This window comes from Lissotriton vulgaris, chromosome 6 (assembly GCF_964263255.1).
Source record: "Lissotriton vulgaris chromosome 6, aLisVul1.2, whole genome shotgun sequence".
Lineage (NCBI taxonomy): Eukaryota > Metazoa > Chordata > Amphibia > Caudata > Salamandridae > Lissotriton > Lissotriton vulgaris.
The window spans coordinates 1,251,314,408-1,251,332,864 of NC_141694.1; the positions used below are offsets into that span (position 1 = coordinate 1,251,314,408).

At 45.6% G+C, this 18,457-nt stretch overlaps 1 protein-coding gene across 1 annotated transcript in view; it reads right to left on the reverse strand.

The window, feature by feature from the left end:
* COG2 (component of oligomeric golgi complex 2) overlaps nt 1-18,457 on the reverse strand; it is a 338,118-nt gene that overhangs the window by 198,214 nt on the left and 121,447 nt on the right. The window contains exon 7 of the mRNA XM_086927350.1: nt 8,264-8,443. Coding sequence (XP_086783476.1) covers nt 8,264-8,443 — 180 coding nt within the window. The remainder of the gene's footprint in view (nt 1-8,263; nt 8,444-18,457) is intronic.

Below are 18,457 nucleotides of genomic sequence, written 5' to 3' on the forward strand. Positions count from 1 at the left end.
TAGTCCAAACATAAAGACATCAGAAGGTTTGGCAAGTAAGGGATTAGTAGTCTGAGAACCACACCAGATAACACATTTATCGCAGCGTAGATGGACTTCATAAAACAGCATCCGGAAGAAAGGATGAAATCCACCCCCTAAGTGTAAAAATCAAACGCATTCAACTGCTTCTTATCGATAGCCATACATGGAAGTTTACACTCTGGCGATTCGGGTGCAGTACTTTATTGCTGAGACAGGAGATACTCATGAAGTGGTAAAAGTAATGGAGGGCAAATGCTCAGATGCACCACACTTTCCTGGCCCGGTAGGTCAATCCTATGTGAAGGGTCCAGAGACCTGGTAGGTATTGTGTGGTTACTGCTTACTAAGTCAGTGTGTACCAAATTGTGTAAGAAAGAAAAATTTCTTTCTAGAGTCCCCTCACTCACCGGGGTTGCCCCACGGTGACATGCTTCATCATTGGGACCATCCCAGTTCTCGACGAAAAGGGGCGTGCTGTGACAAGGCGACTACGCTGGAGCACTGGTTTTGTGAGATGAAACAAAACCAGTGCTCCAGCGTAGTCGCCTTGTCGCAGCACGCCCCTTTTCGTAGAGAACTGGGATGGCCCCAATGATGAAGCAGGTCACCGTGGGGCAACCCCGGTGAGTGAGGGGACTCTAGAAAGAAATTTTTCTTTCTTACACAATTTGGTACACACTGACTTAGTAAGCAGTAACCACACAATACCTACCAGGTCTCTGGACCCTTCACATAGGGTTCCTGTATTGCATATACTGACTGGAGGCCGACCTGGTTTGGTTTAACCTCCTTCTCCCTCTATTTTTTGTTGATCCAGTAGGTCAATCAACATAACTTGGCCCTGTCCTTCCTGATCATCTTAAGTACCCGAGACAGGGAAGGTAGCGATGGCAATGCATACGGGAGTCCTTCATTCCATTCCAGCTGAAATGTGGCTCCCAGCAGTGCTGTGGAGAAAATTCCAGCATGCCAAACTGCAGACACTTTGCATTCTCTCCAGTCATGAACAGATCTAGGCAAGCATCTACCCACCAACCAAAGATGACTGCACCACAGGGTTGTCACAGGGGCACTTGTGGTCTACTAGACGACACCTGCTCAATTTCTTCCATTCAGGGACCCCCCACTAGATGGTTGGCGAACAGAAAGATGTTCTTATGTCCCAGCTACTCCTGAGGCATAGTGCCTCCTGATGCATGACCTAGGACCCCATTCTGCCCTGCTTGTTGCAGTTCCACATGACAGTAATGTTGTTCGCGAGAAACTGTACCAGCCTCCCCTAGATAGAGCGCAGGAAGGCTTTTTGGGCATAGAGGATCACTCGCAGCTCCAGCAGGTTGATATTGAGTCATCTAACTGCTGGAGACCAGAGGCTTCTGAACTCCACGTCCCCTATGTGGCCCCACCAACCCAAGCAATAATGCATGATTCACCATCAGGGTAATGAGGAAGATTGGTCTTCAACAGGTTATGATGGTACCCATCAGCCACCATTGCAGATCCTGAGCCATCTCCTAACTAGTTGAATATGGTGTCAGGTAATCAGCTCCGATGTTGAGCCTACTGGGACCTGACATTTCACTGCAGGACCCTTGTTTGCCATCCTCATTAGGACTAAGGACTGATCCCAAAACATCATGGACAGTGGGAGAAAAACCCTGAACACCACTGTCTACACTACTGCCCCAATGATTGGAATTCTCTGCTAGATGAGGCTTTCAGGTGTTATTCTGGTTTGCTGATGGAACCCAAACAATTTCAAGGAGTTGGTTGTTGCCTGGAAGCAATTCATGAGTGACTGTACATGCATTCTTGGCCGCCGAAGAAGGGCAGCAGCCACCACCTACCGATTTATGAAACCTGAAGGGCTAGAGTTGGGACTGAACGGGAGCATGGCAAACAAACTTTTCTTGGCTTACCTTGAACCACAGGCAACACAAGTGAGGAAAATGAAAATATGTGTCCTGGAAATTGAAGGACACGATCCAGTCTTACGAGTCTAGAACAGAAAGAATTTGAGTTGCGTGACCATCTTGAATTTGTTATTCCACAGGAAGGCATTTGATAGGCGAAGGTCGACGATAGGCCTGAGGTCTCTTCTTTTTTAGGACAGAGAAGTAGCAGAAATGGCATTTAACCAGAACCTCTTCTTCTGTTTGGAAATATAAAACTTCACTGCCTCCCCGCCCGTCCCAGATCACCTTCTGGTGCGTGAGGGCATACTGGTTGCACAACTTAAGAACAGTGACTGCATACCTGGTACCAAGGATGCACCTTATGATTGTCTTTGACTGAAATCGCCTTTCAGCAGTCTCTGCAAAGTTAGAACCCTGTAGTTTTTGGAGGCGACATAGTTCCCTTGCATATTGTCTAATAGTTTTGGAATTGAGTCTGAGGTCAACAAAAGTTTGGAACGGAGCTTTGGAATCGTGTTAAAAGGTACAGAAACAAAGGAACTTATGCCAGGGCGCATGGGTGGTGCAGATATCTGACCATGCTCCGTCACTTCATGGGCCAAACAGTGCAGAAACTGAGCTGCTAACGGCCAGTGTGCAGGAGCACTGTTAATGAGATTTTCCAGATCCATTCAGGCGCCTAGAGGTAATCAAAAGCTGAGGAATCTGCAGTTAGAAGTATACCCCAGAATGTTTTGGTTTATACCTTTTATTATAAAACTCAATTTGAACAGTCTGAGAAAATTAAGGGAATATTAAGCCTAGCACTTATAAAACTCAGTTCCCTTTCTCTAAGGGATGATGTTTCTGCACAAAGTGACTTTAGTTTAGCAGTAGCAGCTTAAAAAAGATGTCCTTTTTCAAATTCCATGATTCCCCTGGGATTTAATGCTGCTTCATTTTGATTTTCAATTCACACAATTTTCCAAGAGTTGAATTAATCAAAAGATATCAGGTTCATCCTTCCATAGCTCATCAGTTTTATGGTTTTATGGTGTATCCCGCTTCTTTGGGGCCTGTGTATTTGGGGCCAGATGTACAACCGTTTTTAGTGGCCGCAAAGGGGTTCTAGGCCTGTTTGCGACCGCAAAAAACGTGTGGCCTATGTACCAAACCTATTTAGCGAGTCGCTAATCAATTAGCGACTCGCAAAATAGGGTTAGCGACATGCTATTATGAAGGGGCGTTCCAAGGGCATCCCTTCCTAACAGCGACTCCAAAACCAATGTATGAATGTTTTGTGACTGCAATTGCGGTTGCAAAACACTCACAGTTTACTACCCATCTCAGAAGGGTAGTAAGGCACTCGCAAACAGGAAGATTTCACCTACGGACCTCTTCCCCTTTGGGAATGAATGAGCAATTATTTTTTAAGGGCAGGCAGTGGTCACAGGGACCACTACCTGCCCTTAAAAAATAAAACTTTAAAGTTTCCTTTAAGGAAAACGGGCTGCATATGAAAGAAAAAAAACTGCTTTATTTAAAAGCTGACCCAGACATGGTGCTCTACTGACCCCAACAGGCCACCATCCCTGGGAGTGCTAACCATTCCCAATGTGGTCGCAAATTGTGACAGCCTCATTAATATCCATGTGGCATGCAATTTGCGACCACATTGGGAATCGCAAACAGTGTCTCAGACACTGTTGTACATAGCCTTTTGCGACTCGCAATTTGTGAGTCACATAATGCTTTGGTCGTACATCTGGCACTAAATTCCTAAAATTATTAAAGTTCAAAATTCAAGACCACTTTCTACACTTTGGGGTAGGCGGTCCTAATATTCTTCATTACAAGTGTCTTTTATGTGCCAACTACAATGGAAAAATACAAGTCACGGATGTACGGACCATATCATAGGCCAAATTTAGTAAAGAAAATTGGAACAAGATAGTTGAAAATCAAAATGAAGAGTATCAATACATACATTAAATTTTAAGTGAATCTCAGATAAAGTGAACACAATGTATTGCTAAGCTAGAACCTATCATTTTTTAAACAATCCAGATAGGGGTGATCCTTAACCCAAGTTCTGCCACTTCAGTTAAAATAAAGAATGACTAAGAAAAAAAGGTACTGTTATTTTTTTTCTATTGAATTTTTATGTGAGGATTTATACAAAGATTATTAATAAATCATTATCTAAACTGATTAATTCCCTTGATTCAGGCATTTAAAATGTTTTTTTTTCCTAGATATTGTACCATTCCAATTTGGTCATAACACTGCTGAATTCTGCAACAGTTTGAACCAAAAGCTTTGTATTGATGCTGATACCAAACAAACATCTGACTGGATCCACTGTCCATGTCTGTGGGCATAATATTAGCTACCTTAAACAAGAGATCTACTTGACCTCACCAAAAAACATCACCTTGCACTGGAGACTACAGCTTCCGGCGGACTGTAAAAGTACCAATCGAATTCTAAAATGTATCAAGTGCAATTATTTAAACATTGCCAGCCTTCTGTAAAATGGGTTAGTGAGTTTTAAAAATGACCTTGCTTGAGTTAGCAGAAACCTCATTGCACAGTGGATAGCCTCAATTTGAGGTAGACTACTATTTTTTCTTATTTATTTTATAGCATTTGTAAGGCGCGCAGCTACCCACAAAGGGTTTCCCGGCGCCAGGAACGCTAGACACTCAGAGATCACTGGGGAGAGAACAGACAAAGCAATTATTTATTGAAAAGCCACGTTTTTATGTTTTTTCTAAAATTCACATAGCTTTCTTCCTTGCGAATGTGGGAGGGCAGCGTGTTCCACAGCATTGGCCCCAGGTAGGAGAAAGATCTCCCGCCTATTCTGGCTCTTTTAAACCTAGGTACTGCAAAATTTGCCGCTGTACCTGAACGCAGGTTACGATTTGGGAGGTAGGGCTTTGCAAGGGCCTGAAGATATTTGGGGGCAGTGCCAGCTTTGATTTTAAATAAGTAGCTCAAGGCTTTGAAACGGATACGGTTCTCAACCTTGAGCCAATGCAGATCATTGAGATGTTGGGTGATCCTAGCAGATCTAGGGATTTTACAGAGCAATCTAGCCGCAGCGTTCTGCACTAATTGCAGACGCTTTATCACTGCCTTATTTGAGCCCAGGTATAAGATGTTACCGTAATCAAGCCGAGATGTCACTAAGGCATTGACCACGGTCTTCTGGGTAGTAGGTGGCAGCATCCAGATGATTTTGCGTAACCATTTGATAATGGTGAAGCATATACCTGCCACTTTGTTTGCTTGCTGGGACATAGATAAACAGTCATCAATGGTGACCCCAAGGTTTCTAACCTGCGTGGCGGGAGATGGAAGTTTACCCAATGATGGTGGCCAATGGGAATCATTCCAGAGATCTTTGCTATTTCCCAGCAGGAGCACCTCCGTTTTATCTCCATTCAGTTTAAGCTGGTTGTCTGACATCCAGCAAAAAATTTCTTGGAGGCCTACTTTTAATGCAGATGGGGTAGACGTGTCAGATTTGGAGAGTGAGAAAAGGACTTGTGAGTCATCTGCATAAGTCATTAAACTTAAGCCAACATTTTCTACAAGATTGGCCAGTGGACGAAGGTATAAATTAAAAAGCAGAGGGCTCAAAATTGATCCTTGTGGCACTCCATGAGGAGAGTGGAATACCTCAGAGCAAGCCTCCGAAGAGGAGATCTGAAAAGTACGGAGGGAGAGGTAGGATTTCATCCATTTCAGAGCTTTGCCTTCAACACCATTCTCCCCCAGCCTGTCCACCAAAGTAGTTTCTTAAAGAAGAAAAAATAATCTTTCCTTCTTATTTTAAAATGACAACAAATAGCACAGGAAAGAAAAACTTTACAGATCACAATAGTGCTGAAGAATGTTTTGCTTTACAAAAGATAATAGTATATATATATATATATATACACACATACATTCTATGCTGCATACCCACATTTCAATAGGACCTATACGTGCAGAAAATAGCAACATGTGTTTTCCAAATACCTATCCACATTTATTAAATATTTCTTTTAAATAGTTATAAATTTGGCGGTAAATCCAAACCAAGTGTAACCATTTTGCAATTTTGCGGATTACTTCATATTGAATGCAGTACTGGGAAGATCAGTATTTTCATGGCCATATGTTGGGAACAGCAACACACAAATGTATGTCCATCAATGAGAGGTGAGGGAAAATGTGGGTGCCTAGGATGTCACTCCGTTGCACATTCCTACTTTACTTAAACACTTGGGGCCAATCTGTCATGTCAGCAGTCTCTGAAGTCCAAAATTATTAAACAATATTCGATTGCTGTACACCTCTACATTTCTAACTGTTTCACTTGCCACACAGTAAAAGATTAGTTTGGTGCATATGGTCCTCTAGTTCGTGAGAGTGTAGGGCAAGCGAAAAAATAAACAATGTGGATGTGCGTGCAAGTCAAGTAAAAATGTTATTGAAGACTAAAAAGTAAAAGGGGGGGGGGGGGGGGGGGGTCACACTGCTAGCATGCCTTCCTTGCAGCTGGGAAAGAAGTTCAATGTTAGAGTGCTGGACTTGATGAGGGCAGGTGGGCAGAGAGATAGGCTAAGAGTTCTAAGATAGAGAGATGAAAAGATATTTTCCACAATTGGGGAGTGCCCAGAGAAGGGGGCTGGACTAGAAGATAGAGTAAAAGCAAGGGTAGCCGAACCAATCAGGATGGGGAAGGATGCATTAATGGAGCCTCCTACTAACATAAGTTGTTCTCCATTCCCACTCACTTACCAGGAGCTGGGCATATATTCTAATGTGGGATGCTAATAAAGCATGTATAAGCCACTTAAATGCTTCATGGCTGTTAAAGGACTGAATAATGATTAGAAAAATGTACAACAAAACGGACCAAAATGACATGACCTGCTATTAAAACACACTATTCCTTTTTTTCTCCAACACAATAATTACTAGCATCAAGACTACCATACTGCTGGTCACACAGTGTGCAACTGGCCAGAAAGTGTTGGGCATTACAGAATACACGTTCTAGGAATGATTTCCCCCTGTAGTTATTTCAATTGTAAAGCTCACTGTTCTTAGTTCCACCTCATATTTATGACACAATTAGCTTCATTTGTATGCAAACATTTAATGAGATAATGAGAGCAGTAGATAAAAACCATTAAGCAAAGAATTTTAAAAAGTTTACAATATGGAAATGCAGCAGAAATAGTACTATTAAATGTAGAGCCTATGGGATACAATTGGTCAGGCTTTTCTCTGATGTATTGAAATGAAATCACTTAAAAGAACTGAAATATAATGTCATAGAACAAGCCATCCAATTCACACTAGGAGTGGTGACATATAACCTGCCCCCAGCTCTTCCTAGGATACCAAATGAGCTTGTTTTAAAATTGACAGAGTTCCTGGCCGGCCACAAGAGGTGCAACAGTGGATCCTGACATCACGCCAAAGTGCATCATTGTCTCGGATACCTGCCAGAGACTCATAGAGTTTGTTTCCTGAACCTAAGAAGTACAAACTTAGAGGAAACCCTCCTCTTAAAGCTATAGCACCTTAGCGAGTGCTTCACATAGGAAGCTTATACAATTAAGTTCCTTGTCTCACCCCTCACACATAGGTCCTGAAGAAAGCCAGCTTTTTAATCCAAGGCCTGGCTGAAACTAGTTGACCACACCGGGCGTGGGAGACCATAAGTCTCTCCTACCACGTCCAAAAGCCTTGTTTTTAACTCTGCCTAGGGCCCATCAATAAAGTAATTCATTGGGACCCTTAGGACAGCTTTTAAACCTCACTCTTAACACCACCACTACACACTCACTTAACAGAACCCGCTCCGCTGTAAACAGACGTCGCAGCACACCAGAGGCACACTAAGTGCCTCGGGTGGGGCCTGATGATGAAGCATGCCACCAACTAGGTTGGTGGGGGAGGGCCTTCTTAAAAACTAATATGTTTTCCTAAGAGACACACACCATGAGCGTTATCAGTGTAGCTAGCTCCTATTGATTATTACATACATTCCCTGGGGAAGTGCACTAACTACTCTAGTTCCTCACTATCCTCTGTGATTGATACTACTTGTTTTTAAAGTGTGATTGAACGTTCTCTGAATTGTGGAATCTCCAATAGCTTTTCAGCTGCTAATGATAGTTTTGGCCCCATGTGCTACGCCACAGAAATTCAAGGTTATTTTGCTGTTTTAGAACAGTTATGCGGTTGAGAGTTTCTAGATTTAGCCATTTTAAACAATGATTTTCAGTTTGTGAATTCTAAAATAAACATCCAACTGCATGGGACGGCGTGTGACCTACCTCATCCATGTACGGTTTAACAAGCACCTGACCAACCAGTGCTTCTGCATCTCTTGTTTTGTCAATTGTTGCGTAAGTCCGCAAGCAGTGACGTATTATGTCAACATTGGAATTCTGAAGGCCTTCCAAAAGTAATCCTTCCAGTGACTGCTGCAACACTGCTGTGATCCCAGCAATACGCTTCAAAGGGGAACAGAACATATATGACATAAGTAAAACAGTACAGATCGCATTTTCTACATGAAAACATTTAGACTTCCATCATGCATTAATAGCTTTGTGTTACACGATCTTTGTAATTATGAATGTTTAATGTGAGTCAATGACTGGCAGCTCAGCTCTTACAGGGTCTCAAAATTACCTGAGACTGTTCCTGAGGAAACCTAGGCTAGATGTAGACATTCCGCTCTACTATTTCCCTAGCTCCAGCCTAGAAAGGGTATCAGATTCCCAGTTTTCAAGCATTCTTACAGCTATTAGCTTAATACATATTGCCAAGTAAAGTTATAGGAAAGAACTCTGCTGAGCATGGACGAGGACCACAGATGAGACATCTGATCTTGTGTTTAGTATGGGACTTTGTGCAATACCATTTAACAATTGAGTCTCAAAGCACAAAGAACAAGCATTTGCAATGCAATAGATCTCACATTTGCGAGAGTTTGAGCTATTGGCATTGTAAACGATAATGCCTTCTATTTATTTTATTTATGTGTTTAAAAAACCTGCAAGCGGTGTTAAACTCCGCTTGCAGGTTTTGTAAACACATAAATAAAAGGCATTGTCATGTGCCATGCCAATAGCTCAAACTCTCGCAAATACGCGACCTTTGTGGCATCCGCGCTTTAGCTTTGAACATCGCAAGCAATTGTGGCACCCACAATTTAGCTTAAAATGTTGAAAGCTAAAGTTTTGGTGCCATGATTGTAACAAAAGTAAGCAAATTGAAGAAAAAAATGGCTAGCCGCAGGGTTTTTTCCCCCATTTTTTTAGTTTGGTTACACGGACGGCACCTACGCTTTAGCTTTGAACATCTTTAGCTAAAGCGTGGGTGCTGCAATTACTTCAAAAGTAAAATATAGAAAGGAGAATAAAAATCACTTTTTTTTCTTAGTTTACTTTTAAAGTAAGCGTGGCACCCACACTTTAGTTTGAAATGTTTAAAGCTAAAGTGCAGCACCGTCATTGTAAAAAAAATGTAAACAAACACAAAAAGAAAGGCATTCAGCCCTATTCGGCCAACAAATAAAAGAAAAGAGCAGCCACCATTATTCTTGCTGAGATGTGCAGTGCTGGATAAATGAAAAAAAAATACCCAATGCTGTGCTGGATAAATTAAAAAATACGCAATGAGGGAGAGCGTGTGCTGCTTGCAACAGCAGGCAGGACAAAGCTCTTTAAGACAATAGTGCTCGGAGGCTGTAATTAAAGCCTACTGAGTAACAATACATGTAACGGGGGTGTCCTCATGGAAGCTTACAAGAAGAGAAAAGTTGGTACTAGGGAGGGGGTTTCTAAGCCTACTGACCAATGAAAAGCCACCATTTAAAAAGGACCGGGCCAGGAGCCAATTAAAAAGATGGGAGGAAAGTGGGCAGAGTTTCATGCCCTTATCCTAAATACAAAAACAACAGTTGATGGACAGAATGCAGAACAATGTCATACATTCACCCCAGGACAGAGATCTGGACCTAAATCCATCGTTTTTTTGCACTCCACACCACCCCAGTTAAGACATGGCCATATGCAAATCAGCCTTGACCCTGTGCCTCATGGGAACAGTCCAGCCCGAACTGCCAAGCCATGTCTTTCCTGGACCGGAATGTAGCATCCTAGGACGTGTTTCTGGCTATCAGCCGTCTTCAGCCAGGATAGCTTGACTCCAGTGGTGTGGAGAGCATGGGACTCACGTCTGAGCGTACCCATCCCACTCGGGGTGACAAATGCAAAAACAACAGTTGATGGACAGAATGCAGAACAATGTCATACATTCACCCCAGTACAGAGATCTGGGCCTAAATCCATCGGTTTTATGCACTCCACAACACCCCAGTTCAGACATGGCCATATGCAAATCAGCCTTGACCCTGTGCCTCATGGGAACAGTCCAGCCCGAACTGCCAAGCCATGTCTTTCCTGGACAGGAATCAAGCATCCTAGGACTGGTTTCTGGCTATCAGCCGCCTTCAGCCAGTGTAGCTTGACTCCAGTGGTGGTCAATTGTTGTTTTTGCACTTATCCTAAATACAGCATGTCTCGAAGAGACAGTGCAAGCGCTGGCTAGGCGAGACCTAAAAAAGGTTGAAATCACATAAGCAAAATTACAGATTAGGCAGCACAGCAAGGAAATAACCAGGTGTCAGGTTATTTTCTTAAACAATTTTAATCTGTCCTCTGGCATTCAGTAATAGCAGTTATACACAAGAATTCTAAAAAGCACCTGTCACTAGTCAAGGATGGTGTTTTCTGATGTAGATACATGAAGAGGAAAGTATTGGGGGAGCCTTTTGATTAATCAGTATTATGTGACAACATTCACAAATGACCACTTGCAGGAAACAGCAGGCCAATACTCTTTAACGCTTGTAATTACATCAGACAGCAATTGTCATTCCTCAGCCCAATTTATAGAAGACCAACAACACTATGATTCTCTAAAACCAAAAATAAATGTGAACTGGGAAGTGAAAAACCACATTTCTTATCCCACCTATAAGACAAAGATCCATTTATCTACCAAGGGTCCAAAACTGTTAAAAATGGCTGTGATAAACTCAAGTACTTGGGAATGTCACAGAGATGATTTGTGCTGGCTGGTGAAGACCCTTAATTGGGAAGAATACTTCAAATAGTCCACACATTGTTGGCTGATTTAACCTAGGCATCAGGACAGAGAAACGCTTAATCTTACAACCATACCAGTGGGACCCCACATCAGGTTTGTTCTCAGAAATAGTGCCTTAAGCTACACTAAAACAGAAACGTAGGGCCTTAAACTAATATTGCAAATACCACATGATGAGTCTGAGGAGCCTCTTATGAGTGAACTATTTAGGTTAGTGCAAGCATTTACTAAGCTCATGGATCACTGCCATTCTCCTTTTGCACTGCCCAGTAAGATCAGAATTAGCACCACAATATTTACATCTACTACAAATAAAAACGTATAACTGAAGTCCTTCAACTCAGCAGAAAGTCTAGTTACTCTACCAGATATGGTGGTAGTAGACTGAAATAATACATTAGCAGATTTGACAGTTGACTTGGTTAATACATTGGCAGTTCCCACCAGATCACAACTTGTTCCGCCCGAAACCTCATCATGTGCATTTACCATACCGTTACAAAGTGATCATCAAACTCCTCTTCCTCCCCCACAATAATAATCCAGATCCAACAGCATCAACACACTTTTTGCCTTCTTGATTCCTTTACAGACTTTTGTTGTACTTAGACAGTTTACTTAAATACCAGATCTTACTATCATTTCATTTTGCAAAACATGCATGCACATTCTTCACTTGGAACTGGTTTAGAAAATTCACTACATCCCTTAATAATTTTCCAATCTAATTTCACACACACCCAATTACCACTTTGAAGGGCAATTTATGGCACAATGTGCTTTTTGTCGTAATACTCTTTTAGAATTCTTCTGTGCCTTCAATAGCTCTAATTACACAAGGAGACCATTTCCTTTGGAACTCTCAGGTCATCCATGCAATGTTGTCCTTAGTGAATAGCTCCAGTCCTTTCAAAACTTGCAAAGGACTATACCCAGTAAAAGTAGGAGTAATTATGTAGGACCAACCAATCTACTCAATTGTTTCTCCCAATCCTTAACAGCATTTATAGCAGCTTGTACGCTTCCCACAATCAGCCTGTTGAACTGTTCCACAGACCCATTTACACCAGGGTGATTTATTTCCATGTATTTTACCTTGATCCCATTTCTGGCAAGAAGGCTCTTCGACTTCTCTGCCATGAAATGCAGACCATTATCACTCAACAAAGATTTGGAATACTGTAGGAAGGTGGATACCAGACTATGGTTACCCCAGATCTTTTGCCTTGTGTTTAGCTGGTTTTCGACTTAGTTGGCCTGGTTCCCTGCTAATCAGGGCCCCAGGCTATCTGCTCTCTCCTTAAAATGAATTCCATGTACCCTAGGTGCATAACTACATTGGCTTGGGTCACCTTATCAGCCCCTGTACAGAGCACTATAGGTGCCCAGGGCATAGGTGCATCCAAGGCCTACCAGGGGCTGCAGCATATCTTTTGACACCCCTGGCTGGCTATCCAAAATTGACACAACTGGCTGATCACTCAGCTGGGGCAAGGTGGTGTAATCACCCCTTGCTTAGATATAGTATACCTATATCTAAAGCTATATGGACACATATATACCTATAAGCCACTGGCAGGCCTTAACAATCCTGGAGGCAGAGTGCTTGGTTTTATGTGAGATGGTGCTCTAGCATGAGCTGAGCCTGTCTGCAGCTGTCGGGACCAATTCCCTTAGCTGTTCCGGGATAATGTCATACCATATACTATTAAGTGCATTATAATCCATCGCGGTTATATGGCAACTTTGGTTTGGCTTTATCAAAACATGTCGTGTAAGGTGTCATACGATTTGGAATACTATCCCCTCGACAGTCCTGTCGACGGGGATAGCATTCCACCCCTCTAGAGGGAGAAGACATGTTACTTTGCTAAAACGCGGTTGATTTTAAAAGAGCCTCAGCATCACAAAATGGACGCTTCTGCCACAGACACGAGTCTGACCTCCTGCTGCTGACCGAAACTCAGCCGAGGAGGCCTGGAAAAAGGGTTTCCTGTCACGGGGAGGTGTCACACCACCCCAGACAGGAGATAGTGGATTGTAGCAGGGAGGTTTGAAAGAAACCAGACACTGCCTGGGGAGCACAAGGCTTCCCCTTGCATAATCCGGTCAAACTGGTTCTGGGGCACACCAGCCCCAGTCCCAGCGCGACCCTGGACAAAGGGAAAGGGGTGTAAGGATTAGTTACTTACCTGTAATCCTAGTTCTCTTCCAGGGGTACCCTCATCAAAGTCATAAGCATTAGAATATTCCCGCCTATGCGCGGGATCCCGGAAACACTATATTATATGTGCCCATATATATATATACATATATATTGTGGTAAGTTGGCCTGATATATAATGTTCACTATTCTAGTGAGCACTTTGTATCAGTCCAAACAACCCTTATGGTGATTGGTTGTAAGTCAACCTTATAGACCAGCTATCCTAGTAGCGTGGATGCGAGCAGTCTTTGGGCTAAACTCTAGAGGGTGTGTTAAGCAAGCTGTTATACCATCACATATACCCCTTGAACACCAAGTGAAAGGACACCACACAAGTGTTATGAAAATAAACAGTGTATTTATTAGAATCACAACAGCCCTGTACTCTTTATGAGGATAGGGTACTAAGTACACAACAAAACTCTTATGAAAATACTTCAAGTTGCACAATTTACACAAATGCCCGAGGGGCACGAAAAACCATATACTCTAAAAGTGGAATGCGAAATTACTAGCAGGTAAGTACTATACTAATAGGCTTTGGAATCGCTAGGACTACGTTACTGAACCTTCAGATTACTAGTAGGAGGCCTAGGGGACTCGGGTGCAGAGTGTGCACTCTCACGCGGGATGCGGGACAAAGGCTATGGTAGCTAGATTTCACAAAGTTAGTGTTCTCGGGCGAACCCGATAAGGTAGATCGAAAACGACAGTGGATCCTGACCCTTGGCTAGTGAGGCTATGCTGGGGCACTGAAATGCCGAGTTTACCTAGCCCAGTGGCTGCAGCTGCATATGTCTCAAAAGACGTCGGGAATCCTCGTAGACGAACCAGGAGCCTGAAGAAAGAAGTTGCTGGCAGGCGACCAGTGAAGATAGTTCGAGTGATCCAAGCCTGGATCGAAGATGGATGACACCTGAAAGCAGAGGGGACCAAGTTCGTGACTACTAGCCAGTAGTCAGGTGGCACCAGGAGGGCACCGGATGGTAGTCACCTCGACTAGGTGAGTGGGCGACGCTGTGCTCTGCAGATCTCACGGTCCAGGAGGCGTTGTCGGCGACCAGGATGGAGGTGCGAGCTGTCCCACGATGGATGAAGCTGTCGACGTCGCTAGACCCAGGATTGGGGCAACAAGTCTTGGCAAATTCAAGCCCACGCGGTGGACTCAAAATGGCGTCTGGAGTGGACCAGGAGGGTCCTGGGTGCTCCTCTTTTGGAAGGGAGCAAGGGCCAGTCTGGAGCAACCAGACCAGCAGCAGTGATGTCGTCGGGCGTCGTTCAGAAGGCCACAAGCCAGCGGGCTAGTAGCCAAACAACGCGGTGAGCAGCAAAAAGCAGAAGGGCCCTACGCAGATCGTGGAGATGCTGGGAGGCTGGACTTCGGTGCTGGAGCTGCTCAGGGTCGGGGCTTCTCGGACCCCAAAGCACTGACCAGAGGATCCCTCGGCAGTCGTGCTGGATAAGAGTCGTGCAGTTCTGATGATGGCCGGTCCCTCGAGGTCTCGTCGCACCTACGGTTCTCAGCTTAGCTGTAGAGGTAGGTAGAGGTCAGAGGTGCCAGGGAAGCCGGGTCTCGTCGTGCTGGTCGGTCGGATTCCTGAGGAAGGACGTGCAGCAAACCGCGGAGTTCTTAGATGGTGCCTGCGGATGCAGGGTGACTACTCCTTAGCCACAAGGGAGAATCTTGAGAAGAGTCTTGAAGTCCTTTCGTAGAAAGTCGTTTCTTGATTCAAAGATGATCTAATTTGGAAGGGTCCCCGCTCCTGCCTTTATCCTAAAGAAAGGGGTGGGTACGCGACTAGGTCCTGCCCTAGGGGTGGGACCAGGAAAGGGGGTGGTTACACCCCTCACCCATGCCGGACTTTCCCCAGGCCAGGAGCTGGTGTGCCCCTGGAACTGGTTCTAGCCGGCAGATGCGTAGTGAGCACCGGGGTGCCACTCTGCAGTCATCTTCCTGTAAAGCCCTGCCTACCCAGGATACACAAAACCCTGTCTGGGATGGTGCTAGCACCGCCCCTGACAGGAAACCCTTTGTCCAAGCTCTCCTCGCTGGAAGGACTCCCAGCAGCAGGAGGTCAGACTCGTGTCTGTGGTGGCAGCATCCATTTTGTGGAGCTGAGGCTTCGTTTAACTTTAACCGGGGTTCACAGTTACATACATGTCGGGTCCCTCTAGAAGGGTGGAATGCTAACCCCGTCGCCAGAATTGGCGAGGGGTTAGTATTCCAATTCGTATGACACCTTACTCGTCATGTTTTAATAAAGCAATACCAAAGATAGCATTTAACCTCGAGGATTATAATGCACTTAAGAGTATATGGAATGCATTATCATGGAACAGCTATTAGGACTTGGTTCCGCAAGCTGCAAACGGGCTCAGCTCATGCCAGAGCTCACACGATTCCAAGCACTCTGCCTTCAGGGTTGTCAAGGCCTGACATAGGAGTGACTGATAGGAATCTGTGTGCCCATTTTTAGGGTTAGATATAGGTATACTATATCTAAAGCAAAAGGTGATTACACCACCTTGGCCCAGCTGTCGTGCAGCCAGTTGTGTCAGATTTAGATGGCCATCCAGGGGTGGCATAATACATGCTTCAGCCCCTGGTAGGCCCTGGGTACACCTATGCCCTGAGTTACAGGGTCTGATAAGGTGGCCCAGTACCAATTGGAAATGTACCTAAGGTACATGGAATCCATTTTAGAGAGAGAGCAGTAGGCCTGGGGTCCTGATTGGCAGGGCCCCAGGTCAACTAAGTCGGAAAACCAGCAAAACACCAGGCAAAAAAGTTGGGGGCAACCATAGTCAGGTATCCACCTTCCTACACAACCCCCCCCAAACGAAAGGAGATAAGGCTATCCTTGACCAGGTAAGCCTATATTGTGGCCATATGAGGTGGTACATGCACTGACATGGTTACCCCCTGTATCATGGTCCACTAAGCAATCCCTCACCCTAAGGGTATCTGAGGGTCTCCACCATAGGGAATCACTACCTGTGGTGTGCTTTGGCAAAGTAAAAGGCTGGTGTGGGAATGGAGTACTGAAGTGAGACTCCACTACTGTTGGGCTCAACTTCCTCCAATCACTATCCACCATGTGTGCCTTTCTTTCCAGTACTGAGTTGCTATGAGCTCTCAGGGTCAACCTCTGGCTACCTAAAGCTGGAGGTTGAGTCCCTCTGTTTGGCTTACTGGAGGGACAGGTCAGGTTTGGGGTTTTTAGGCCCCATGTTTGGCTGTGCCCATCAGTGTCCAGCTGTGGGAGTTCCCTAACTAAGTTTAAGGGGGATCCCTCAGGAGTGTGTTTTATTTTCACTTGGCTAGGACTACTAGCTTCAGTGATCCTAATCTGCTGAGTGGGAAATTATTTTGGACAGGGGGCCCTTTGGGGTCCACCACTGGCCTCCCTGACCTCTACAGCCCTGGGCTGACTGAGGCAGGGTAGAGAGGGGCAGGTTACCTGCTCCAGACTGGGTCCCACCTGGGAAGGGTCCACTGCCATCAGGGGCTCTGCCAGGCTAGGCCTGGCTACCTCTGGGGCAGTTCCTTCACCAGGGGTAGAGTCAGTTCCCTGAGGAGGCTGGCTCTCACCTAGTGTCTGGGAGGGGGAAGACTTTTCTTCCTCCTCAATGCTCTCAGTTTGAGTGGAGTGATCCATTGTTTCAGGCTTCACAACACTATCATCTGTCTGAGTTTGAGCAGAGTGTGCACTCTCACGCGGGATGCGGGACAAAGGCTATGGTAGCTAGATTTCACAAAGTTAGTGTTCTCGGGCGAACCCGATAAGGTAGATCGAAAACGACAGTGGATCCTGACCCTTGGCTAGTGAGGCTATGCTGGGGCACTGAAATGCCGAGTTTACCTAGCCCAGGGGCTGCAGCTGCATATGTCTCAAAAGACGCCGGGAATCCTCGTAGACGAACCAGGAGCCTGAAGAAAGAAGTTGCTGGCAGGCGACCAGTGAAGATAGTTCGAGTGATCCAAGCCTGGATCGAAGATGGATGACACCTGAAAGCAGAGGGGACCAAGTTCCTGACTACTAGCCAGTAGTCAGGTGGCACCAGGAGGGCACCGGATGGTAGTCACCTCGACTAGGTGAGTGGGCGACGCTGTGCTCTGCAGATCTCACGGTCCAGGAGGCGTTGTCGGCGACCAGGATGGAGGTGCGAGCTGTCCCACGATGGATGAAGCTGTCGACGTCGCTGGACCCAGGATTGGGGCAACAAGTCTTGGCAAATTCAAGCCCACGCGGTGGACTCAAAATGGCGTCTGGAGTGGACCAGGAGGGTCCGGGGTGCTCCTCTTTTGGAAGAGAGCAAGGGCCAGTCTGGAGCAACCAGACCAGCAGCAGTGATGTCGTCGGGCGTCGTTCAGAAGGCCACAAACCAGCGGGCTAGTAGCCAAACAACGCGGTGAGCAGCAAAAAGCAGAAGGGCCCCACGCAGATCGTGGAGATGCTGGGAGGCTGGACTTCGGTGCTGGAGCTGCTCAGGGTCGGGGCTTCTCGGACCCCAAAGCACTCACCAGAGGATCCCTCGGCGGTCATGCTGAATAAGAGTCGTGCAGTTCTGATGATGGCCGGTCCCTCGAGGTCTCGTCGCACCTACGGTTCTCAGCTTAGCTGTAGAGGTAGGTAGAGGTCAGAGGTGCCAGGGAAGCCGGGTCTCGTCGTGCTGGTCGGTCGGATTCCTGAGGAAGGACGTGCAGCAAACCGCGGAGTTCTTAGATGGTGCCTGCGGATGCAGGGTGACTACTCCTTAGCCACAAGGGAGAATCTTGAGAAGAGTCTTGAAGTCCTTTCGTAGAAAGTCGTTTCTTGATTCAAAGATGATCTAATTTGGAAGGGTCCCCGGTCCTGCCTTTATCCTAAAGAAAGGGGTGGGTACGCGACTAGGTCCTGCCCTAGGGGTGGGACCAGGAAGGGGGGTGGTTACACCCCTCTCTCATGCCGGACTTTCCCCAGGCCAGGGGCTGGTGTGACCTTGGAACTAGTTCTAGCCGGCAGATGCGTAGTGAGCACCGGGGTGCCACTCTGCAGTCACCTTCCTGTAAAGCCCTGCCTACCCAGGATACACAAAACCCTGTCTGGGATGGTGCTAGCACCGCCCCTGACAGGAAACCCTTTGTCCAAGCTCTCCTCGC